Here is a 27,209-nt window from a genome sequence, read left to right as displayed (position 1 = left end):
CTCGTTCCTCGCCACTCTGTCGCGAGGCTCTCCTCCTCTGGGATCTTTGCATTGCCCATGCAATTCACCTCGAGGCGTCCTATCTCTTGGGGATATGAAACGAGCTGGCGGACTCCCTCAGCAGGTCGTACCACGACGCTCAGGGTGGACATCATGCTTTTGCACTTCCACAGGTGGGGGTTTCCCCGGGTAGATCTATTTGCCACCAGGGCCAATGCGCAGTGCCCGCGGTTCTGCTCGTTCCAGGGCCGCAGCCCGGGCTCACTCGTGGACACATTTGTGATCCCGTGGAGAGGGGGCTTGATGTATGCCTTCCCCCCGCTCCCCTTGGTGCACAGGGACAGGTGTGGCGGTGATCCTCATCGCCCCAGGCTGGGCCCACCAGCACTGGTACCCCAGTAGTCCTGTCCCTACACCAGAACCTCATTAAACAGGACGGCGGGCCGCTTCTCCACCCTGACCTACAGTCACTGCACCTGATGGCATGGAGGCTCTGTGGCTAAATGCCCTGGAGAGCCAGTGCTCCCTTCCTATGCAGCAGATTCTGCTTGGCAGTAGAAAGCCCTCTACCAGGGCGGCCTATATGGCCAAGTGGAAAAGGTACTCGTATTGGTGTGAACCCCGACAGGTGCGGCCGTGCCAGGCCCCGTTGCAGGCCATCCTGGAGTACCTCCTGCAACTCAAGCAGCAAAGGCTAGCCCCGTCCTCACTCAGAGTGCACCTGGCAGCCATCTTCGCCTTCCATCGGAGTTCTCGGGGGCTCAGTGTTTTCCCACCCAATGGTGGGGTGGTTCCTTAAAGGGTTGGAAAGGGTGTTCCTGTACTCCCGCCCCCCAGTCCCTGCGTGGAACCTTAACCTAGTCCTCTCTAAACTCATGGGACTCCCTTTCGAGCCCCTCGCTTCCTGTTCTCTCCTCCACCTTTCCTGGAAGGTGGCATTTCTGGTTGCCATTACCTCAGTGTTGCGGAGTGGTTACCCGCTCCTGCCCTGTGGGGCTTAAAAGCCAGCCCTGGGAGAGAGCCAGGGCTGAGGGCAAGAAAAGCTAGGCTGATTGGGGAAATGGCCGCAGCTGGGCCTATAAAGGGGCTGCTAGGCTGAAGCTTAGCCAGTCTCTCTCTGCGTTCAGCGAGGGAAGGGCCTGGCCGCAGGGACCTGAGGGAGTACCTAGATTGGGGCAGGGCTGAGGCAGAAAGGCAAGGGAAACCCCCAGGCTGCGAGGCCTAGATTAGGGCCTATTAGGTACTGGTGTTGCAAGGGGGCAGCCCACAGGTAGACAGAGGCAGCAGGTCCAAACCCTTCGCCTGTGATGAGTGGCTGATACACTGCAGTCTGCCCAGGGAGCGGGGCTAAGCGATGACTGGCAGTAGCCAAGACTGAGGCAAGGTGGGGATAGTGGGTGGGGGTTCTCCAGGGAGGGGAGACCCTCAGGGCTTGTTGGGGTTTACTGCCAGGGGGCAGCACCCCAGTGGGAGGAGGCACCGGGTCCTGGGAGGGACTGGGGCTGATGGTAAGGCGGATCACCAGATGGCAGAGGGCGCTCCAGAGGCTGACGAGCTAATTCCCAAGGACAACCAGCAGGAGGCGCCATGGGGGGGTGGTCCCGGCTCTATGACACTCAGCCAGAAGGGTGTCCAAACTGAGGGCCCTCACCTCTGAGCCACCTATACAGTATTTCACAAGGACAAGGTGCAGCTCTGGCCACACCCCAAGTTCTTCCCTAAGGTGGTCTCCCAATTCCATTTAGACCAGGACATTTGTCTGATGATGTTCTTCCAGAAACCCCATACGGACCCAAGTCACCGCAGCTTGCACACTTGGATGTGCATTGAACTTTGGCATTCTATTTGGAGAGCACCAAGCCCTTTCATAAATCTGCGCAGCTGTTTTTAAATCCGCACAGCTGTTTGTGGCTGTAGCCGAGAGGATGAAAGGCCTCCCAGTGTCTGTGCAGCGGATTTCATCTAGGATTACAAGCTGCATCCGGCGTGCTATGAGCTCACAGGTGTTCTGGCTCCGGCGGTCACGGCCCACTCGACCAGGGCATAAGCGACTTCCAAGGCATTCCTGGCACAGGTCACAATGCAGAGCAAGGCATCCCTGGTCCTCGGTGCACACCTTCACAACGCACTACATGGTCAAACAGCAGGCCAGAGAGGACGTGGCAGTTGGCAGAGCGGTCCTCCGAGCAGTTGTTCCGTGACTCCTACCCTCCTCCCGAGGTAAGCTTGTGATTCACCTAATATGGAATGGACGTGAACAAGCACTCGAAGAAGAAAAAATGGTTACTTACTTTCTCGTAACTGTTCTTCGAGATATATTGTTCACGTCCATTCCACCACCCACCCTCCTACCCCTCTGTCCAAGTCACTGGCAAGAAGGAACTGGAGGGGGTCGGTCCGGCAGGGATGTATATGCACGGCGCAGTGGTGCCACTCTGGGGGCCCCGCCGGGAGTCACTCAAGGGAAAAAGTTTCTGATGCTTGTGCACGCGGCGCGCGCACACCTAATGTGGAATGGACGTGAACAACACATCTCGAAGAACAACAGTTATGAGAAAGTAACCGTTTTTTCTGATGGCACCAGCTGACTCTAAATCAGAAGAAGAGCAGAGCTAAAGAATGATAATATTATCTTTCTCTGTATGGTTTCAATATTGGTCAGGGAAAAAATCTCCCCTTTTATGAGCAAATGTAGAAAAAGGGGTTTGGGGTTTTTTTTAGAAGAGTGAACACAGTGTCCCAAATGATTACTTTTAAGTGCTTTTGCTTTCTTGAGTATCAGAGAAACTGAGAGATTTTAATTAAGGTCTTGTTCGACTTGTGAACTTGGATAGACATAAGACAAGAGAAATAACAAGTACACTTACCAGACACATTTTCATGAGCTATTATAGCTCTTGATAAAAATACTTCTGGAACCCAAATGCTGTAGCTATTACATTTGGCTCATTGAAATGGAACCATTAGATTTCCTCTTACATCCAATGAAGTGAGCTGTAGCTCACGAAAGCTTGTGCTCAAATAAATTTGTTAGTCTCTAAGGTGCCACAAATCCTCCTTTCCTCTTACATTTTGCTGGCTGAAATAATTAGTGCATAGAGCTGTCCAGTGGCTTATAGACATTTAGCACCATTTGTGGTTTTTTGGCTAGTACCCAGATATCATGGAAAATGGAGAACATTCATGAATAATAATTTCACCTGCTCTCCCTAGCAAGTACATGGTGGACACCAAATTGTCAGTGCATTTCTAAGATACATTAGTCTGTGCAAAAATCAGCATTTAAGCTTGTAAATGGGGGAACTGAACACACAAATGAGAAGTGAGGTACATCAATGGATGATTGCCTGTATTTCACTGGCCTTCTTGAGAGTTTTGAGGCCACTCTAGTGAGAAATAGGGAATTTATCGATTTGCCTCTGTGAATGTGGGATTCATTCCAGAGAAGGTGAGTTTCCTTGTTTTTTTAAGAGAATCACTAGCAGGATAAGAGCAGTTTGGGGGAGTGAAATAAAGTATCCATTCGCATGGGTGTGAGAGATCCATGAGGGTGAGTTGGAGAGTGCGGAAAAATTTTGTGGGTTTTCAAGAAGCTTAGGGCAGGTAGTGTTTTTCAGTCCTGCTCTGAAGGTCTTCATTTGGGTATGTAGCTGGGGCAGCTGCTTCCCTTCAATAGATACCTTTCAGTAGGTAAGAAGCTTGAGTGATATTATGGCTCAGTAGACTTAGTGTGGGCTTGAGTTGTAGGGGCTTAATGTCTTTTGGACCTGGTCATGGCATTTAGGGAAGAGACCCCTTGGAAGACATGGGCCACTAATGTGAAATTTATTATATCCACGTTACTGGCCATGCCAGATAATTTTCTCAGGAATGCAGGGTGTCAATGACCTTGCTCATATCAAAAGTGTTGAATACAAAGTCAATGACTATAATGTCATCACCATTCACGTGTGATTAAGGATGAGGGCTCTGAGTTCTCATGCATGACAGACACACAGTTAGATAACACTATAGGTTCATTAATGGCCCCGTTGGGCATTCAGTTCAACATAAACCAAATAAATGTCACAAAGGTGATGTGGCTGTTTTGTATAATCTGATTTTAAATGCAGGAAGTCTCCCACCCTAAATCTGGATCTGATATGTTGCCCTCGTATATGAATCAAAGAGTGGGGATTAATTGCTGTCCAGATTGCATGGTTTACTCAATAGAGGCCTGGTTTGAGTTGAGAGATTCTTCTCGATGGTAGCAAATTTGTGCCTGATGGGAATAGATATGGAATCTTCTCTACCTGAGTTTCAGCATGTGTCACTCACTAAGGTACTGGAGATGCAGGGAGAACTGTAGGCTATGACCTGTGAGTTAGATTGGTATCCCTTGTAATGGAAAATGTGGGATTCTGAGACCGTCATTGGAGTGGATTGACCACATCTCCCTTTGGCGTGACAAAGTGCCAGTCTCTGTTAAAGAAGCAATTATTAGAGCCTGGGTCAACAAACCGTCTCTAGACCCTGAAGTCTCTCCAGCTATCATCCTGTCATGAATTTTCCATTGTGGGGTAGATCATTGAGACGGTTGTGGTCAAAACAGCTTTAGCAGCCTCTGAAGTTCTTAGACCTCCCTAATTCCAGTAAGTTTGTATTTAGCCTTGGCCAAAGTAAGGAGACTATGCTGGTAGTATTGTTAGATCACCTCATTTACAGTTTCTAGCAAAGTCCATCTTGAGAGGCTCCATAGCTTTCTTTCTGAGATCTCAGTTGGTTCTTTGTTGTAATTGCTTCCTCTGTTTGTTGTATTTTCCTCAGTATTTTTTCTAACTCCTTATTTTGAACTGCTGTTTATTTTTCTATTATTTCTAATCTCTTTTCTATTCTCTTTTGATTATTTTCCCTTGTGTTCGTTTATTTCTACTCCTTTTCCTCCCCCACTTGCTTTTTTGATTTCAGTGTTTCACCTTTAACTCTTCTAATTTGCATTTCTTTTGTTTACTTCATTACATACTTTAACTTTCTACTCTTCTCTCTGCTTTCACCTTGTTTGTAACTCTCATCCTTCCTGCGTACCAAAATAAATATGCTGGGGGATTCTATTTCTTATTCCCTCAATCTCTTTCCCACACCCCCTTCCAGTATACGCTATAATCTTTCCTTCCATTTATCTCTCTGCCTCCTCACCACATTCTCTATCCATCTACCTGAGTACCCCATTTGTGACCCATTTCCCCTACAGCATGCCATCTCTCCATTACCATTGTTTCTAACCCCCCACCCCCACACAAATGCTCTCTTGCTCTTTTTCTTCTTCTTCTTGTATTTTATGGCATAGCAGACTCACATTCTGAGTCTATAACTTCCAGGTTCTGGATCTTATGATACATAGTTAGTCTCTCTTTTTCTCCAGTATTTTTTTTTAAATGTAATATTGCTTTCTTAATGGTGCCCCATTTTCTGGATGCTCTAATTAGGTATTTTAGTGTAAACTTTGCCACTTTTAGGTGCCTGAGTTTGTCATACAAAATCCCCCTATTAACATTATACTCTTTACACTGCCAGAGGATATGATTAACCATATTTTTGACCTTACATGTCTCGCACAGCCCATCTTTGAGTTTATTAATTAAGGCCAAATTACTGTTTAAACCACAGTGTCAGGAAAGTATTTGAAGTAGAACTACCTCACTCTTTCTCTCGGGTTCTTGCAGTACATCAGCATTTTTGATTCTAAGGCAGACTTCATGAAATCTTTTCCTTCTGGTTTCTTTTATTCATACATCCTGCTACTTCTTTCTCAGTTCATTTTAAAAAGATTTTTAAATCCCTGTTTACTTAGAAGGATCTCTGTCAATTTTTTTTCACTTTTACAATGTTTTTAGCTACTTTGTCTGCCACCTCATTTTCTGCTATCCCACCATGTGCTGGGATCCATGCTACTTCAATGTTTACTCCCATCTGCGCCAATTTTGTTAGTAACAATATTTAATTAATTATATCATTTCTGCTATCTGAATTCCCATTTTTGATTGCCAATAGGGAATCTGACAAGATGACAATGGAGGTAGGTTGCACATCCAGTATAATGTCAACATTAGCACTGCTAGCTCGGCCATCAAACAGTTTCAAAATTTGATAATCGAATGGATTTCTTTATTCCATGTGTTGGGACACAGAATGCTGTCCCCACTCTTCTGGTTTTCTTATCTTTAGACGCATCCATAAATATTTGGTAATATTTCCCCATTTTATTACATAGATATTGATTTGCTGTATTTAACACATTTCACTCTCCTTTCCCCCTTTTAATTTCATTATACAGTTCCACATTTATATCGTGGTGGAGGGGCATGATTTTCCACCTATGATGTGTGTTCCCATGGTTATATATGCTAATTTCTTATAAGTATTTCTTTTGTCTTCATGCCTTTCTCCATACTTTAATCCTATTAACATAGGTATTTGGGGTTTTTCCCCCCATGTTTTCCACTGAATTCCCAGTATTCTTCATATATTTGTTTAATGTTTCTATCTTCCCTGTTGATTTTTGCCCAAAATTTAAGGCTAATAATTTTGTTCTTAATGCTACAGGCATGTCATCAGCACCTCCCGCATTATTCAGAAAGAGGTTGTAAGGGAGGCACCATGTGCAACGCGTAATGCCTGGGCTTGGCTGAGTCTAGCATCCTTAGGTTTGTTTTTGATGTCAAGTAAACATTTGGCATCAGTACTCAGTGACTGGTGTTATTAATGCTCTATAAAGCATTACACCTGCTTTCATATCAGTATCCTAGGTGACTCTGGAAATCCTTTTAAGTATATTGAATTTACCTTTACATTTATGTACAATATTTTCCATGTGATTCTTCCATGTTAGCTTGCTATCAGATGTCACACTGAGGAATGTGTAGCTTTTAACTATACCTATTTGCTGTCCATATATAGTTTACAATATTTTTTAATTTTCCTATTAGTGAATATCATTCCTTTAGTTATGAGAATTGAAAATGTAAAGCCCCAGGTTTTCCCAGTCCATGCTTTTCCTAAATGCTTCATTGATTTGCTTCTCAGCTATTCCCTGGTTTCTGTTTTGAGCCCATATGCCACAATCATCTGCGAACTTGGATATGCCTATTCCTGCACTCGTCCTTTTTAGGAGATCATTTACCATTATGCTTAATAAGATAGGACTGGTGACACTCGCCTGTGGAGTGCCATTTACAATTGTATATATGCTAGGGTAGGCTTTCCCTATTCTGACCTGCAGAGTTCTTTTATTTAAGAAATCCTTTATCCACCTCTATAGTCTTCCTTTCATGCCCATCGATGCTATTTTATGCAATAAGCCTTCTCTCTACAACATACCTTATGATTTTTCAATATCTAGGAAACCTATATATTCTTTATTTCTCCTACATTTTTGTGCTTCCATCTTCACTCTTACTATATGATCAGCTATACTCCTCCCTCTCCGGAGCCCACTCTGCACATTGTCTTTAAGTCTATTTCTCTCTAGTTATGTTGTTAATCTTTCAGTCATCATTCTTTGCATGGCTTTACTCATACATGAAGAAAGAGCAATTGGCCTGTATGCATCATGTCTTGCTTGCAGCTAACCTGGTTTCTACACTGGGACTACAACCACATGTTTCCACTGCATTGGTAGCTTACTTTTTCCCCATCAGCATTAGCAGTCTTTTCAGATTCCCTTCACCCAGGTGTTTTAACATTTTGTTACATATGCCATCCTTTCCTGGTACAGCGTTTTTTCCCTTAGCTATAGCTTTTTGAAGTTCCCCCACATAGAAGTGTTCATTTAATAACTAATATCATATCCTTATCTTCATCCCACCTCTTCCAGTTCTCATGATTCTTCAAAAAAATTTTCCTCATGTGGATTTCTATTCTCTGATTTTCACCATTATTAACGTTGTGGAATATTTCTGCTAGGGGTTCTGTGTTTTTCTTCATAAGAGCTTTATATCCCTCACCCTGTTACAATGAGCCCTGGTGTACAATTACTCTTATCTTGTATTCCATTCATTGTCCTAATCTGCTTATATACCTGTGATGTTTTAGGATCTTTATTTATTTTCCCATAATACTTTCTCCAACTTCCTTTTTTTGCTTTTTTAATAGTCCTTTGTGCAATTGCCTTGTTTATTTTATATTTCATTAAGTCCTCACTATTCATTGTATTGTTTACTTTCTTATATGTTTTGTTCCTTTCCTTAATTGCTTTTGTTACACTCCTCATTCCACCATGGTACTTGTGTTCTACCTTTAGGGTGACCAGATAGTTATACCTAAGATAACTTTGCTGCCATCATGATTCCCTTAGTTATATTACTACTAAGGGTATGTCTACACTATGAAATTAGGTTGATTTTATCAAAGTCAATTTTTAGAAATCGATTTTATACAGTGGATTGTGTATGTTCCCACTGAGCGCATTAAGTTGGCAGAGTGTGTCCTCAATACCGTGGCTAGCATCGACTTACGGAGCGGCGCACTGTGGGTAGCTATCCCACAGTTTCCGCAGTCTCCGCTGCTCATTGGAGTTCTGAGTTAAGCTCCCAATGCCTAATGGGACAAAAACTTTGTCAAGGGTGGTTTTGGGTACATATCGTCAGTCACCCCTCCCCCTTCCCCTCCCTCTGTGAAAGCAATGGCAGACAATTGTTTCGTACCTTTTTTCCCGGGTTACCCATGCAGACGCCATACCATGGCAAGCATGGAGCCTGCTCAGCTCACCGCTGCTATTGTGAGCATTGTAAACACGTCACACATTATCCTAGAGTATGTGCAGAACTGGCCTAAGAGACGCCAGCACGAGGCCGATTGTGATGGGGAGATGGATGCAGACATTTCTGAAACACGGGCTCTGGCAATTGGGACATCATGGCGGCAGTGGGGCTGGTTGATACAGTGGAACGCTGATTCTGGGCCCGGCAAACAAACACAGACTAGTGGGACCGCATAGTGTTGCAGGTACGGGATGATTCACAGTGGCTGCAAAACTTTTGCATGCATAAGGCCACTTTTCTTGAACTTTGTGAGTTGCTTTCCCCCACCCTGAAGCGCAGGAATACTAAGATGAGAGCTGCCCTTACAGTTGAGAAGCGAGTGGTGATAGCCCTGTGGAAGCTTGCAATACCTGACTGTTACCAGTCAGTCGGGAATCAATTTGGAGTGGGCAAGTCTACTGTGGGGACTGCTATGATCCAAATAGCCAATGCAATCACTGACATTCTGCTATCAAGGGTAGTGACTCTGGGAAATGTGCAGGTCATACTGATGGCTTTGCTGCAATGGGGTTCCCTAACTGTGGTGGGGCTATAGACGGAACACATATCCCTATCTTGCCACCAGACCACCTTGCCAACCAGTATGTAAATTGCAAGGGGTACTTCTCAATGGTGCTGCAAGCACTGGTGGATCACAAGGGACGTTTCACTGACATCAATGTGGGATGGTCGGGAAAGGTGCATGACACTCGCATCTTCAGGAACTCCAGGCTGTTCGAGCAGTTGCAAGAAGGGACTTACTTCCCAGACCAGAAAATTACCGTTGGCAATGTTGAAATGCCAAAACTTATCCTTGGGGACACAGCCTACCCTTTGATCCCATGGCTCATGAAGCTGTACACAGGCAGCCTGGACGGTAGTAAGGAGCAGTTCAAGGAGGAGGCTGAGCAAGTGCAGAATGGTGGTAGAATGTGCCTTTGGATGTTTAAAAGCTCGCTGGCGCTGTTTGCTGACTAGGTTAGACCTCAGCGCAACCAACATTCCCATTGTAATTGCTGCTTGCTGTGTGTTCCATAATATCTGTGAGAGTAAGGGGGAGATGTTTATGGCAGGGTGGGAGGTTGAGGAGAATTGCCAGGCAGCTGATTTTGAGCAGCCAGACACCTGGGCGATTAGAAGAGCACAGCTAGGCGTGCTGCTCATCAGAGAGGCTTTGAAAACCAATTTCATGACTGGCCAGGTGACGGTGTGTCATAAATATAAAGGGAAGGGTAAACCTCTTTAAAATCCCTCCTGGCCAGAGGAAAAATCCTCTCACCTGTAAAGGGTTAAGAAGCTAAAGGTAACCTCGCTGGCACCTGACCAAAATGACCAATGAGGAGACAAGATACTTTCAAAAGCTGGGAGGAGGGAGAGAAACAAAGGGTCTGTGTCTGTCTGTATGCTGCTTTTGCCAGGGACAGAACAGGAATGGAGTCTTAGAACTTTTAGTAAGTAATCTAGCTAGGTATGTGTTAGATTATGATTTCTTTAAATGGCTGAGAAAAGAACTGTGCTGAATAGAATGAGTATCCTTGTCTGTGTGTCTTTTTTGTAACTTAAGGTTTTGCCTAGAGGGATTCTCTATGTTTTGAATCTAATTACCCTGTAAGGTATCTACCATCCTGATTTTACAGAGGTGATTTCTTTACTTTTATTAAAAGTCTTCTTGTAAGAAAACTGAATGTTTTTTCATTGTTCTCAGATCCAAGGGTTTGGGTCTGTGGTCACCTATGCAAATTGGTGAGGATTTTTACCAAACCTTCCCCAGGAAGTGGGGTGCAAGGGTTGGGACGATTTTGGGGGGGAAAGACGTGTCCAAACTATGTTTCCCAGTAAACCCAGTTAAAGTTTGGTGGTGGCTGTGGAAATTCCAAGGGCAAAGGGTAAAATTAATTTTTACCTTGGGGAAATTTTAACCTAAGCTGGTAAAAGTAAGCTTAGGAAGTTTTCATGCAGGTCCCCACATCTGTACCCTAGAGTTCAGAGTGGGGGAGGAACCTTGACATGGTGTGACAGCTGTGTGTGTTTCTTCTTGCTACAAACCCGCCCCTTTGTTGATTTTAATTCCCTGTAAGCCAACCACCCTCCCCCCTTCGATCATAGCTGGCAAAGTAAATAAAGTATAGTTTTGAAACCATGCATTCTTTCTTTATTCATTAAAAAAAAAGTGAGATCACTGACAAGGTAGCCCGGGTGGGGTGGGGTGCGGGAGGAGGGAAGGACAAGGCCATATTGCATATTGTAGCCACACTACAAATCAAAACTGTTTGAATGACAGCCTTCTGTTGCTTGGGCCATCCTCTGGAATGGAGTGGCTGGGTGCCTGGAGCCTCTCCCCCGCCCCGCATTCTTTGGCGTCTGGGTGAGGGGAACTTGGGGAGGAGGGCAGGCGGTTATACAGTGGATGCAGCGGGAGTCTGTGCTCTTGTTGGCTTTCCTGCAGCTCCAACAGATGCTTCATCATGTCCATTTGCTCCGCCATTAGCCTCAGCATTGCCTCCAGCCTCTGCTCTTCGCGCTTACTTAATGCTTTCCTGGGCTCTGCCACTGAATGCCTCCATGCATTCAGCTGTGCCCTATCAGTGCAGGAGGACGGCATGAGCTCAGAAAACATGTCATCGCGAGTGTGGTATTTTTCGCCTTCTAACCCACGATAACCTCAGGGATGGAGATGATAGGGGGAGCATAGAAACATTTGCATCTTGGGGGAGATAAAAAGGGAGAATAAAATTTAAGATACATTTCTGAGAACAAAAGGGAGGCTCTTTCACAATCAAGCAATTCACAGGAGACAGCACATGTGCTTTAGGTACAAGGTCACATTTTGCCTTTTATATTGCGCGCCTGCCGGTATGGTGACACATCACGCATGGCTGGGCAACAGAATTCGGTTTCCAGGCAGCCATGGTAAGCCTTTTGGTATGCAGGGTTGGCTTCTTCCGCCTTCATAACATGTGGGAATGGTTTCAAACTGCAGTGCCCTCCTTTCCCATAGCAAGCAATGCTGGTTGGATTTCACATTTAAAAGGAGGGGCTGGGTTTTTGGGTGGACGTGCAGCACACACCTCCTCTTGCCCCACCGCATGGCTATTCTCCGGGATGATCCATTTTAGCCAAGCACAAACAACCCAGCATGAATGGGGTCCTTTTACTGTTCCCTTACAAAAATTTCCCTATCTCAACCAGGTGACCATGAATGATATCACTCTTCTGAGGCTAACACAGAAAGATAAAAACCGAATGTTGCTTGAATGTGACCAAAACCCAGGACCATTCGCTGCCATGCTTTGTGCTGCAATGATTCCAGACTACTTGCTACTGGCTTGGCGTGGTAAAGTGTCCTACTATGGAGGATGAAATAAGGCAGCCCTCCCCAGAAACCTTCTGCAAAGGCTTTCAGAGTACCTCCAGGAGAGCTTCATGGACATGTCCCTGGAGGATTCCCGCTCCATCCCCAGACAAGTTAACAGACTTTTCCAGTAGCTGTACTGGCCGTGAATGCATCCCAATTCTTCAGGGCAAATCAAACATTAAACACTATTGCTTTTAAACCCTGTACTGTAGTTACAAATGTGCACTCACCAGAGGTGCCTTCTCTGGCTTCAGGGTTGGGGATGAAAAGGTCCTGGCTGCTGGGGAGAACGGATTCACCGCTTTTCTGCTGCACATTCTCCTCCTCCTCCTCCTCTTCCTCATCCACAAAATGCTCCTCCCTGTTGCGTGAGTCTCCCCCTTTGCAGGTGTCCATGGACAGTGGTGTAGTAGTGGTAGGGTCCCCCCCCCTAGAATGCTATGCAACTGATCATAGAAGTGGTATGTATGGGGCTCTGACCCGGAGTGACCGTTTGCCTCCTTTGTCTTTTGGTAGGCTTGCCTGAGCTCCTTAACTTTCACACGGCACTGCTGTGTGTCCCTGTTGTAGCCTTTCTCCACCATGCCCTATGCGATTTTGGCATATATATTAGCATTTCTTCTTTTTAATTGGAGTTCGGCCTGCACAGATTCTTCTCCCCGTACAGCAATCGGATCCAGTGTCTTCCTTTCAGTCCATGTTCTCAAAGATGAAAATTTATTTTGAGTTGGAATCTCAATAGCGTTTTACTTTACATTTAGTTTCTTCACCTCAATTTCAAGATACATTTACGTTTTTCTTAACTACAAAGAAAGGTTTTTCCTCACTCCCAGTTCATACTTCTCCATCTTGCCTATAGATGCTATATCCTGGGATTCTGAAATCTAGTTTTTCTATTAAACCTGTTTCTTGTATGCAAATATTATCAGGTTTATTAGCCTTATCGAGGATATTTTTATTTAGTTCCTGTCCATGTGTTATTAGGCTATGTGCATTACAACAATAAATAGTACCATTTTATTTATCTTTTACTATTTCCTTCTCTTAAAAAAGCAAGGAGTCACTCTACTGATAAATTACTAACACGTAGGTACTTTTCTGCTGCTTTAACTATAATTTTCATTTTCTCTTTTTCCCTGTCTGTGATGTGCAGTTTATTACCTCAGTCATAAAAGCTATAAACCTCTCTTTGTCTACACATAATATGTCTTCTCCTATTTTCCCCTGTATCACTCATATCCTTTGATTTATTCTATTGTGTTTATCTCTTTCTCCTTACTAAGTTTCCTTTCCTCTTCCCCGTTTGGTCTTAGATGCATCTTATTAGCTTGCACACATGCTATGCTATTTGTAATTTTTGTATCTCTCTTGATTGCTTTGCTGCCATAGAACCACCGTATGCTGCACTATGCTTTCTTGAACCACAGTTGCTATGCTTTATTCTGTCCCTTCCACAAAATTGTCATAGGAGTGCTCCCCTCCAGATTTACTGCATCTAATTTTCCCTTTACATATATTTGCCACATGTCCAAACATTTGACATCTGTAGCACCTCACCAAGGCTGGAATATATGGTTTGGTTTAAAAAATGTGGTATCCTATTGTTACCCTATCTGGAAGAATTTCTCTTTCAAATGCAACAAGCACAGCTGTTTGATGGCTTTCTTTCCCCTGCTCTCTCTTGCTAATGAGCGGCTTATCATCCCCTATGCTTTACTTCATCTTCTGTCATTTCGATTGGCACCCCATTTATAAACTCCTCTTGTCTCCATCAGATACTTAAGCAGTTGGCAGCTTACTTTCAGTTTTCCTAGCATTTTAACTTCTAATAGTTTCTCCGCTTGATCTTTGTGTTTGCATTCAATTAATAGATCTCCTCATAGCTTTCTACCTCTTTCTACATCTCCAGAACTTTTTAAAATTTACTCCGCCAATTCAGAGGGTTTATATCCCCTATCTTCACACCCTTGACTAGTGATTTCATTATAATTTCTAGTGTCTTGGAACTCTCTAACCCATTAATCTAGTCCCTTTGCCCCCTCTTTGACTCCCTCAGGGAACTGATGGGCAAGATCCCCTGGGAGAATAACATGAGGGGGAAAGGAGTCCAGGAGAGCTGGCTGTATTTTAAAGAATCCTTATTGAGGTTACAGGGACAAACCATCCCGATGTGTAGAAAGAATAGTAAATATGGCAGGCGACCAGCTTGGCTTAACAGTGAAATCCTTGCTGATCTTAAAAACAAAAAAGAAGCTTACAAGAAGTGGAAGATTGGACAAATGACCAGGGATGAGTATAAAAATATTGCTCGGGCATGCAGGAGTGAAATCAGGAAGGCCAAATCACACCTGGAGTTGCAGCTAGCAAAAGATGTTAAGAGTAACAAGAAGGGTTTCTTCAGGTATGTTAGCAACAAGAAGAAAGTCAAGGAAAGTGTGGGCCCTTACTGAATGAGGGAGGCAACCTAGTGACAGAGGATGTGGAAAAAGCTAATGTACTCAATGCTTTCTTTGCCTCTGTCTTCACGAACAAGGTCAGCTCCCAGACTACTGCACTGGGCAGCACAGCCTGGGGAGGAGGTGACCAGCCCTCTGTGGAGAAAGAAGTGGTTCGGGACTATTTAGAAAAGCTGGATGTGCACAAGTCCATCGGGCCAGATGCGTTGCATCCGAGAGTGCTAAAGGAGTTGGCAGATGTGATTGCAGAGCCATTGGCCATTATCTTTGAAAACTCATGGCGATCAGGGGAAGTCCCGGACGACTGGAAAAAGGCTAATGTAGTGCACATCTTTAAAAAAGGGAAGAAGGAGGATCCTGGGAACTACAGGTCAGTCAGCCTCACCTCAGTCCCTGGAAAAATCATGGAGCAGGTCCTCAAGGAATCAATTCTGAAGCACTTAGAGGAGAGGAAAGTGATCAGGAACAGTCAGCATGGATTCACCAAGGGCAAGTCATGCTTGACTAATCTAATTGCCTTCTATGACGAGATAACTGGCTCTGTGGATGAAGGGAAAGCAGTGGACGTGTTGTTCCTTGACTTTAGCAAAGCTTTTGACACAGTCTCCCACAGTATTCTTGCCAGCAAGTTAAAGAAGTATGGGCTGGATTAATGGACTATAATGTGGATAGAAAGCTGGCTAGATTGTCAGGCTCAACGGGTAGTGATCAATGGCTCCATGTCTAGTTGGCAGCCGGTATCAAGTGGAGTGCCCCAAGGGTCGGTCCTGGGGCCGGTTTTGTTCAATATCTTCAAAATGATCTGGAGGATGGTGTGGATTGCACCCTCAGCAAGTTTGCAGATGACACTAAACTGGGAGGAGAGGTAGATACGCTGGAGGGTAGGGATAGGATACAGAGGGACCTAGACAAATTGGAGGATTGGGCCAAAAGAAATCTGATGAGGTTCAACAAGGACAAGTGCAGAGTCCTGCACTTAGGACGGAAGAATCCAATGCACCGCTACAGACTAGAGACCGAATGGCTCGACAGCAGTTCTGCAGAAAAGGATCTAGGGGTTACAATGGACGAGAAGCTGGATATGAGTCAACAGTGTGCCCTTGTTGCCAAGAAGGCCAATGGCATTTTGGGATGTATAAGTAGGGGCATTGCCCGCAGATCGAGGGACATGATCGTTCCCCTCTATTCGACACTGGTGAGGCCTCATCTGGAGTACTGTGTCCAGTTTTGGGCCCCACACTACAAGAAGGATGTGGAAAAATTGGAAAGAGTCCAGCGGAGGGCAACAAAAATGTTTAGGGGACTGGAGCACGTGAGTTATGAGGAGAGGCTGAGGGAACTGGGGATGTTTAGTCTGTGGAAGAGAAGAATGAGGGGGGATTTGATAGCTGCTTTCAACTACCTGAAAGGGGGTTCCAAAGAGGATGGCTCTAGACTGTTCTCAGTGGTAGCTCATGACAGAACGAGGAGTAATGGTCTCAAGTTGCAGTGGGAGAGATTTAGGTTGGATATTAGGAAAAACTTTTTCACTAGGAGGGTGGTGAAACACTGGAATGCGTTACCTAGGGAGGTGGCAGAATCTCCTTCCTTAGAAGTTTTTAAGGTCAGGCTTGACAAAGCCCTGGCTGGGATGATTTAATTGGGGATCGGTCCTGCTTTGAGCAGGGGGTTGGACTAGATGACCTCCTGAGGTCCCTTCCAACTCTGATATTCTATGATTCTCTGATTCTTCACTATCATTTTTGTCCCATGTCTTACATTTTCCCTCTTTCTCCCCTCATAAAGATAAAAAATTGGGACAGAACCCCTGAAATCACCTTGTCCTTCACTCCTGACTCTAGAGGACTTCCATGGTCCTCTAGAGCTATAAGAAATTAAAACAAACAAGCTGGATAAATGCAGGTGCATTTAAATTTGCTTCTTTGCCCCATTCTTATGGCTCTGTAAACATAGAGAACCCTTTGATGAAACTGTTTTGAAACACTGGTTTGATCTGAACAATTGAAATGTGCAGAAGCACAGAGAGAACAAGTGTGAGAGTGCCATAAAAGTGCTCCTCTTGATCATGATTTCACATGAAAAAATTTGCATCCCACTTATAAGATGACCCTAGTGATCAGAAATAAATGCTTCCAAGTTATCTAGTGTAATTACTTCCTATGAAACATTCAAAGGACACTTCCTTTTTCTCTCTGCTTCCCTCAACTGGATATCTTTAACAAGATATTCTTCTTTAGCTTCAGTTTTCAGAGGCAAATTCTATTATCTATTTACCCTACACTTGAGTGTCTAACTCCCACTTTAATTTTGCCATTCTCTTATATATTTATCCACATTTTCACTGTGATTTCAGAAGAAATGTGACCAAGAGCCTACACTTGGAGGGTGCAGTCTCTAGATTTAATTGTATTATATTTGTATCTCTCTGTAACAAAGTGGCTTGCCCTGAGGCTGGAGAGCCTGGGACTCAGCCAATCCTGATTATAGAATGAGCCCCACCTGAGGGGAATCAGGCAATTCCCTACAAAGAACAGATGGTGGCTGCAACAAATGGAGGAGACGTAGGGAGTTGTAGTAAATGGGAGAGGGAGATATTGTAGGAACAAAAGAAAAATAAAAAAAGCCCTTGCAGGATTATGGCACTGGGAAGCTTGGAGGGTAAAGCCCAGTGAGTTCTGTGAAGAAGAAACTCTGACTGTGTTTTGGATTGGATGTGTGTCCCAAATAAGTGATAGAAGAAGAGCTTTGGAGGTGAGAGAAAATGTCAGAGGTAAGTATAGACTTTCTTTGTGTTGTTGTTTAATGCATTCTAGTCTGGGACTCTGGGCTGTAGTAAACCAGTTCTGATATTAAACTAGCCCTAGGCAGGGATACTGTTAACCAGAGAAATGGCCTGAAGAGAGGGGAAAATAGGTGGGGAGCCAACAGAGGTACCACTTCACCAGGGGGGCTCAGTAAGCAGCAGTCTTGTTATACACATAGATGCTTTATAACCATATGAGTGTGTTTATGTATGCAGACAGTGCACATGCAAGTGTAACCCACACACCTCCTGGGTGTGATGTTATGTCCCATCTAGTGGCACCAAAACCACTAGGCTTTTAGCCCACCAGTAGGCTTTTAGCTCATGCAGTAGAGCAGGGGTGGACAAACTTTTTGGCCTGAGGGACACATCAGGGTTGCAAAATGGTATGGAGGGCCATGTAGGGAAGGCTGTGCCTCCCCAAACAGCCTGGCCCCTGCCCCCATCCGCCCCCTCCCACTTCCTGCCCCCTGACTGTCCCCCTCAGAACCCTTGCCACATCCAACCCCCACCCTGTCCCCTGACTGCCCCCTCCTGGGATCCCACCCCCTATCCAACCCCCCCATCTACTGATTGCCCCCCAGAACCTCTGCCCCAACCAACCACCCCCTGCTGAGAAAGGCAAGTATTTTCTGTAGGAAGACTTCAGAGGTGGTTTGAGGAAGAGATAACAGATTTTGTGCCTGGGCAGGATGGTTGACATTGTATATCTGGGGGAACTGGGGCTCCTTAAGCAGTTTTCACATGAGAGATCAAAATAGGGGCTGTGCAAGTAGCAATAATCAAATGAAACGTACACAAGAATCTACCCATATTAAGCAACCTCCTATCATAAAACACTAACCCAAATGCAAATCTGATCTATCTTTATTAGAAAACCATCTCTGTTAAGCAAACAATTCTTGTCTTAAGTGACTATACAAAGGATTTAACAAGAGTTCTCCATGTAACATTCTAATAAATATTTTACATGGAAGTTCCAAAGTTAAAATTAAGAGAGAGCTTAAGCTCTGTCACAAGGTGACTGGCCCTTTAAGGGGCAAGAGGTCAAGCTCCACCTGTGATTCATTTGGCCTTCCTACACAGGTGGGGAAAATGAATCATAGCCACTGGAGACAAGAGAAGCTTCCTGAGAGGCAAAAGGGAAGAGGGCTGATACTGTTAGCCTGCTTGCTAGCCACTTTCAGCCCTGGTGGAGGAGGAGCAGGGTTGAAAGCTGAGTGAGTGCTGCAGCTGGCCTTAATTAGTAGTGTAGACCCCAGAATGATGCATTTGAGACTCCTGACTCAAGGAGTGAGAGCCTATATGAGTTAGACGTAAGGCCATGGAGCTCCTGACCCAAGGAGAGGAAATCTGTTCAAAGTATCGCATGGTCCCAGAACGAGGGCTGAGGGACCTCCGAGTCAAGGGGAACAAATACAGGACCTCCGAGTCAAGGGGAACAAGCTCAGGAGTTGAGGAGTGAAGGGAAAGTTTCTTTTCTCATAAGAGACTTAATAAACATAACCCCACAAAGTGGGGAATCTTAAAGTATTCTGGCTTGGGAGAGAGTTCTTACAAGAGCCAGGACGGGGAGTGGAGGGCAGCACACCTCAGGGCCATGTTGGGCCACAAGAGGGCTGCTTGAGATGGCTCCTGTTATGCTACAATAAAGAAGCTCAAGTCAAGGATAATATATTTTGAATAAATTTGTTTTTGTTTTACTTTCTTTAACATTTTCACTTGTTAAATACAAAATTGCTTACAGGTGCATCTATAAATAAAGCCTCATACCAATTGGCCAGCATGGGGATGTGTGCCTATCCAGCTGGAACATTGACTGCTTCTCCACTTCCATATTTTATTGTTAAATAAATTAAATATTTGGGAGTTCTCAAGTATTCTGTTATAGTGAAATAGTTTTTTTTTTTTTTCTCATTAAGGAGACCTGGACTGTAGGTTTCATGGGGATTGAAAACATTCAGTTAGCCTCATGAGAGATGCTCAGCACTTGGCAGGATTGGATGCTTTAAGCAGAATTTCACTATAATAGGAGAGGGCATAATATGCTCTGGCCCAGGGAGTGGTAGCAGGGCCTGTCTTCTGCAATATTGTGGCTGTTGGCAGTCTGAAAGCCAGTGTGCCTATTCCCTTTTAACCAATTTTCTTTTTATTATTTAAAGGACGAGCTAATCATTGGTCGGCAATCATTGGTGGTTCTCACTCCAAGAACTATGTTCTTTGGGAATATGGAGGATATGCTAGTGAAGGTGTTAAACAAGTTGCCGAGTTGGGGTCCCCAGTAAAAATGGAAGAAGAAATTCGACAACAGGTGAGTGTAATAAAAATAATTAGCTTTCACTTGGCATTTGACATGTACAGCAATGTCATTGCACTGAGTAGTTTTGAAGAGGACAAACTAGAAAGGCCTTCTACTGGTACTTTAAAAAAACAACAACAATCCTCAGTTCTTACTCAGGCAAATATTAATGAAGCTAATCGGAAGGCCTGTATGAGTAAGGACAAGTTACATTTGTTTATAAAGTTATTGACATAGGCAAGGCTCCTATAAAGTGGAAATGTGATTTGTAAAATGAATCTTCACTGGGTTAGTCAAGGCACTTTTAAAATCTGTTAAAAGGAACATGTTGAAGACTGTCTAACTAAAAAAGCGATCAGTATGCCATGTGCCTGTTTTACCGTCTGATTTTCATTTTTGTATTTGTAACTTATTCTGGTGGGCAAAGCCTATGCAGTATTTGTACCTTTTCAAAGGTGTTCACGTTAAAAATGCTGTTTCAGCAAATCAGAACAGCACTTGTAAATAGTAGCATTTTTGCAAGTTTGCATTAGTAAAACCTGATAGATCACGCAATTCATTAACTTCATTAAAAGTAGAAGAGCTTTAACTGTATATCAATATTTTTCTTCATCAGTAATGGAGTCTACTTTTTGAAATGGCTTTTAAACAATTTATATTTTATTACATGGGATAGAATAAGCATCCAAGTAAAACATTCCCTTGGACTATTAATTGTGTATGTTATGGAATTGCCTAAGGACAAACCTAGATCAGGGCCCTGCTGTGCTAGACTCTGTCCAAACACAGAGTAGCAGACGGTCCCTGCCTTGATGAGTTTACAGTCTGTCTAGACAAGACCGATATAGTGTGGGGGAAGGGATAGAACACACAATCGGAGAGAACAATATGATGACAGCAAGTGTTATGATTTTTTGGGAGTGGGTATAGTTATGAGAGCATCAGCTAAACAGAAAAGAAAAAACTCGGAGTGAGGAGGACGGGGCAGTGTGAAGCTGAGGTGAAGACAGAGGGGAGAGTGTTGGAGCAAACAGCCAATCAGCACATGGAAGGGAAAGTCCTGTCAAAACTGTAGAAAGTCCTCAGTGTCTGAAGTACCTGCTTTGGCAGCCGCTCCTACTGGCTGTAGTTTCTAGCTGGTTCCTCTTAGCCTTGGGGAAAGACTGCTATGTGGCAGGGAGAGAGAAACAAGGCTTCTACACGTGGACTGGTGGTTTATCTAGGACAGTGAGGCGGGTGTGGAGACTGAGGGCAATATCTGACCCTAAGGACTGAATTCTGTCACTTGATATAGACATAGGGTTGTCATTATCTTCACTGAAAGATTTATGATTTCAGCAGCAGAATTTTGTCCCCAGGAGTAACTCCTATGGTTGGATTTATATTTTGTATAAAATGTGTCCTGAGTGAATCCCTTCTGCTATGTATTTAAATGCGGGTACATTGTCCGGTATCAAATGGGTGACTAGTGAGTAACTGAACCCCTTGGTCTCATGCAGCACTTTACTTAACCTAGAAATAATTATGTACATAGGAACAATTTCATCATTAGGATGAGATACAGTATTTCTAATGCATTTCCTGAAGACTCAGATGCCTTATCAATGAGATTTAAATGCCAAGTAAGTAAGGCCTCACTATTACTATTTATTTGAATTGTAGTAGTGACTGGAGGCTCCAGCCTCCCTGCACAAGGCACTATCCAAATATATAGTGCAGAGATGGTCCCTACCCTGAAAAGTTCACAATCTAAGGTATCCTAAAAACCTGTATCTTCAGCAGAAGCTGATTGGTACAGTACAGTCAGCTAGTCTAATCTGTACAGATGAAAACTGCGGTGGGAAACTATTGGTCAGAATTTTTTTAGAAACAGCAGCTTTCAGAGTGCAAACAAAATAGACTTTCTCTAATGCTGATTAGCTCAGAACTAGTGTGAGAATAGTGCCACTTACAACCATAGGGCAAGATTCACCCCAGCTAGTCTAGGGCAATATAAAATTCATACAGGCTACTCTCTGGACAGCGCTAAACACTTTTTAGTATGCATTGGCCCTCTGTGATTATGTTGGTGTGGAGAGGGCTGCAGCCATCCAGTACCATCTGAAAGTGACAGGTTTGTGGGAATAGACATTTGACAAAACTGGATTTGAGGTTTGAGAGTCCACTATATACTGTGTGTGTGTGACATGAATGCTTAAATATGTGGCTGTATTTTAAAGAAGGGTAATGATAATACATAGTGACCTTTTTAATATCGGGTTGAAGTATGAGTAGGATGATCAGTTAAAGGCCATTATGGGGGAAGTTTTCAAGGGTCAAAGGAGAGTAGATGGGATTTACTTAGAGTTGGTAACCACTCTCAACTCCAAAATATAGTACATAAAGAGATTAGGGATAAGGCAGGCTAAAAATTCTCCAATGAAACTGGTTGTGTGTTTTGGTTTTTTTTTTTTTTTTTTTCTCCTCAAGAAAATCTTCTGAGAAGTGCCTGCTTTTTGGCAAAAAATTTCAACTTATTGATAAAACAAACTCCCGTAAACCAAAACTTTGGGCTGAAAACCAAAGGTTTGGAAATGCCACTGCTGTGCTTTATAGGAGTCTTAGCCCAGGTCTACACTGGGCGGGGGTAGATCTAAATTAAGCAACTTCAGCTACGTGAATAACATAGCTGAGGTCAATGTACTTAGATTGACTTACCATGGTGTCTTCACCACAGTAAGTTGACTGTTGCCACTCCCCCGTCGACTCTGCCTGCACCTCTCTCAGCGCTGGAATACAGGAGTCGACGGGAGCGCTCGGGGGTTGATTTATTGTGTCTAGACTAGATGCGATAAATCGATTCTTGGTGGATCAATCGCTGCCTGCCAAAATCTGGCGGGTAGCGTAGACAAGCCCTATGTCTCTCATGATGTACCATGGCAGTTCAGCAGGAGTGGAGACAATTGTGCTTTTTCTGTGCGTGGGTAGATGGCACAGAGGAATGATGGACATTTTCAGACCAGCTCTAATTTATTGTTCGTGTCAGGAAATAGCATGAAAATAGGTTGTTAGGCTTGAAAAATATTAAGTATGCACATATCTGATGCATAGTGTACTTGCATGAGACCTTGTAAAATTTATAGCAATGTTTTTAGTACTTGAAAACAACAAATTGCCGTTATGGTTTACGGTGCCAAGTCCATGTGCAGTGCACATGTCAAATACAGTAATTAGAAAATGCTCTACTGCTACATCCAGGTATCTGTAGAACTGCACTGAAAAGTCATTTTTGGGTACTCGGAATTAAAACTATGAATATAGTTACCTCATTGTCTGTAAATGAGAAGTTGTATTTGCTAAACTTTACCTTTCTGGGATGATTAAAATCACATGCTGTTACAGGTTAATGCCCTTTTAAAATTAAATTACTCTTGACTACTTCATTATATGCAGCCTTTGATTACAGTGGCTTTTTGCAAGGGACTGCTAGCTTTGCTCCCTCTTATTCAAGTGAATACAATGATTTGGATTACTGCTATGGATCAGTTCATATTTTCTGCTGGTTAATTACTGTGACTAAATTGTTTGGTGTACCCAAAACCTTGTTAAACAACAATGAAGTAACCAATGCAGTATAATTTTTGCCTTAAATCTGGAATGACAAATTAATTATATTTAATACATCTTACCTTTATTTCTAAAAGTTGGTTGATCTAATGATGAAAACATAGGGCCCAATCCAGCTTCAGATGAAATCCAGTGGCTATCATTCCATTGATTACAATGAGTTGGATCACATAGTTGTTCTGTGTCAAGCTCCTAATAGAGTCCAGTTGCCCAAGGAAGCAGGGCTGGCTCCAGGCACCAGTGGGCGGCAGTTAGAAAGGGGCAGCAGTGTTTTGGCGGCAGCTCCTCTGTCCTGGTGGTGGCAGCAATTTGGCCGCAGTGGCAAATCGGCGGTAGCTTCTCCCTTTTTCCATCCGCAGCGGCAGTTTTTTTTACTGCTTGGGGCAGCAAAAACTGTAGAGCCGGCCCTGCAAGGAAGGATGGCAGAATTTGACCTTATTAGTCATCTGGCACTAAACCCTAAATGTTGCACTATTCACAAGCATCACTAGAATGTCTACTTCTCATTATAGTTCAGTGATATTTAGAAATGGCAGCCTTTTCTGAATATCATCCCTTGCAGAGCAGAAGGAACTCTTTAGGTGTCCAAATTGATCCAGCTGTCTAGATGTGCCAAAACTCTTCATTTAGTACTTCATACAAACAAGAACAGAGGATTGAAATAGAAACAAAGAGCTTGCTTAAGAGTTTTTTTTATTATGAACATAAGGTAGTACATCAAGCAAAAAAACTATACCTGTGATATGTCAAACGATATTCTGTATCAAGGTCTCTCCTGTACGCTTTGCTAAAAAGTTGGGGGTGGAGGGAACCAAATCCTAGTTTCACTTGCTCAGTATTAAAAGTGAGAAACTTTTTTTAAGTGGCTTAAACCATATGTTTCATCAGTTCAAACAGTTTCACGTGTTTCCTCAGTTGCTGTTGTATTTGTTTGATTTGAAAAAGAACAGCATGATTTTAATAGGAAACTTGAACGACTTGCAAAATTTGTTTTTAACAAGGGAACAATCCCCAGCGTCTCCTATCAGTCTAGATTATCTAGACTAGTCTAGATTATAAATTTGTGTTTTTACTATGATGTACATTGCAAGCGTTCTTTAATTGGCTGAGCCTATTAGGAATCAGACCTTTAAAACAGCAAGAGGCTTGTAGCATGTTACTTTTTCAACTACGCTATGTCCACTTCTGGCAAAGTCCACACTTTATCAAAATCTGAAGATGTAAAAGTATTTTGTGAATGGAAAGCAAGTACTAAACAAAAGGAATTTGTACTTGGTTCAGTGGATGAATCATACTTTTATGGCTTGACACGATGCTGAGAGTAATTTTGTAAAAATGGTGCAGTCGGTAATGACAAAGATAATTTATGAAAGTTCTAAGTTCCCCGTGGCTGCTGCTTCTGTTCCCTTAGAAATGTGTGTCACGACCCCAAGAGTAAGTGCTTTAAAATAATACTAATCATCATGGTGCCTGGGTAGTCTGAGTTGCTGCAGTGTGCATTACCTTGCACTGTGTTGACAATTTGGGCTATTTAGTCCAAAGAATTTGACACTGGTCTCCTACAAAGCTACAGGAATAAGGCACTAAATGAAATGCCTAGGAATTGGAGAGGTTAAGTCTACTTGTTTTTAAAGCATATTGCACTTCTGCCATATTTTATGAGTGGCAAATGTAGGCAGTACAAGCCCTGCCTATAGCAGGTGTGTACAAGCATGCACAACGTTTGTGTGTGGTTCCCAATCATCATCACTAAACTTCTTCTTCCAATATGCTCCCCCACTGCCATTCCATTTTCTGACCCCCCCCCCCCCCCCACAACCTCACCCCACATACACTGTGGCACTTGTCCCCTTTGCATTTGAATCAGGCAGTTTCCTGCTCCAGGCAGTATTAAGAGCACAGGAGAGACTGTCTCCCTGTTGTTAATTCAGGTGCCTGGATCCTGACCTAGATTGTCCATGGTATCAGAGAGCTATACTTGCAGGGAAAATCCTGTTCGGGCCTAGTCTGGAGCATGTTCAGGGCAGACAAAGTCTTTGGAGAACTTAGCTGGTAAAATCTATTAGGCAGAACTGAGCATATAAACAGCAATTTTCAAAGGCCTATAACTTGGCCAAATTTGGGCAGATTTTCAATATGCATCCCTGATAGAGGCCACCCTTTGCCAAATTTCAAATCCCTGCTTCAAAGCATGGCAACTCTAAAGAGGCTCAGTGAAAAGATCTCAAGAATATCTTTACGTGGGCTAAACAGTGTATCTTTCCCTAGTTATCTCAGAAATAGTTGAATGGTTTGGGCTGAAAATTCCAACCCCTTCCCCCTGTCTGCTCCTCCCCGCCCCCGCCCCAGAAGTGTCAGGCAGCCTATGATTAATATATATGGCTAGTCTAAAATTTAATAACTTTCTAAAATTTTTATGTCTTTTTTCATATTTACAGTAGACATTTAAAAAATAAATGCTATAAAACATCCAAGGGGGCATGGTTACTTCTGAGTATTTGGACACAGCCCTTGAATCTGTCCATCAATTTATAAATCAGATCATCACTGTCTAAAATCTGAATGTTTCTTGAAGGATGAAAGGGGATCTTCTCCTCTTTTCCCCTCTGTACCTTGTAGTTTAAGGCATGAGATTGAATGTAGGTGTACTGGTATCTAGGATCAACAGCAGATTATTATTTCTTACACACACAGATATATATTTATCTCATAAATGGGAAGTTTGCGAGTGTAGCTTTTATGCAGACATCAAGACAGTCAACTTAATTTCTTTTTTATTGAAAGATTTTAAAAAGTTTATAAAAGTGCCAGAGCTCTGGTTTGCTCTATAAATGAAATGTTATAGCAAAAGTGCTATATAGATCTACAATATTAGCTGGAGGCTTGTGAACCATAGACTTTTATTTGTTCAGCATTTGAAAAGCCAGAGGGCAAAACGCTGAATTGTCAGCTTTTCTTATTGACTGATCATGCCTTACACTTTGTGTTTTTATTGTGAAAACTGTGTGTGTTTTTTGCACAGATGGCCCTGTGTAAAATAAACTTGCTTTGTACTGTAATCTGGGAGAGCTGTAGGAAACTGATCCACTCTTTTTATTAAACTTTTTCTGGCAGTCTGGAAGGGATGCCACAGTACATACAAGCTTCATGTGTACAGTATGATAATTCATGTGTTAAATCTCTGGGATTATAAATGAACAAAGAAGGAATGGAAAAGGAATTCTATGAGTGAAAACATTTGCTGACATCTCATCTCTAAAATATCATTATTCCGCTCACCTTAAACCTTACCGTATTTCATTTTCAGAGTCTGATTTATCTTAAAATTAGAAGTACAGCTGTCAAGTGACTAAAAAAATTGCACGATTAAACAATATTAGAATACCAGTTATTTAAATATTTTTGGATGTTTTCTACATTTTCAAATATTGCTTTCAATAACAGTACTCACTTTATATTTTTGATTTTTTTACAGTGCAAATAACTTGCAAAGTATTTTTCAATTGCATTACAATACTTGTATTAAGTGAATCTCTTTATCACGAAAGTTGAACTTACAAATCTAGAATTATGTACCAAAAAACTGCATTTAAAAATAAAACAATCTAAATTTTAGACTGCAAGTGCACTCAGTCCTTCTTGTTCAGTCAATCACTCAAACAAGTTTGTTTACATTTGCGGGAGATAATGCTGTCCGTTTCTTGTTCACAATGTCACCAGAAAGTGAGAACAGGCATTCACATGGCACTGTTGTAGCTGGTGTTGCAAGATATTTATGTGCCAGATGCGCTAAAGATTCATATGTCCCTTCATGCTTCAACCACCATATCATGGACAGGTGTTCATGCAGATGATGGGTTCTGCTCATTAACAATCCAAAGCAGCATGGACCGACGCATGTTCATTTTCATTA

The 27,209-nt window shown here is 43.0% G+C and overlaps 1 protein-coding gene across 1 annotated transcript in view; it reads left to right on the top strand.

The window, feature by feature from the left end:
• The window catches only part of SPON1 (spondin 1), a 315,776-nt gene that overhangs the window by 97,821 nt on the left and 190,746 nt on the right, over positions 1 to 27,209 (top strand). The window contains exon 6 of the mRNA XM_037899871.2: positions 19,554 to 19,702. Coding sequence (XP_037755799.1) covers positions 19,554 to 19,702 — 149 coding nt within the window. The remainder of the gene's footprint in view (positions 1 to 19,553; positions 19,703 to 27,209) is intronic.

The sequence above is a fragment of the Chelonia mydas genome, chromosome 6, assembly GCF_015237465.2.
Source record: "Chelonia mydas isolate rCheMyd1 chromosome 6, rCheMyd1.pri.v2, whole genome shotgun sequence".
Classification (NCBI taxonomy): Eukaryota; Metazoa; Chordata; order Testudines; family Cheloniidae; genus Chelonia; species Chelonia mydas.
The sequence above is the reverse complement of the archived record's forward strand: the minus strand, read 5'-3'. Positions and strand labels throughout refer to the sequence as shown.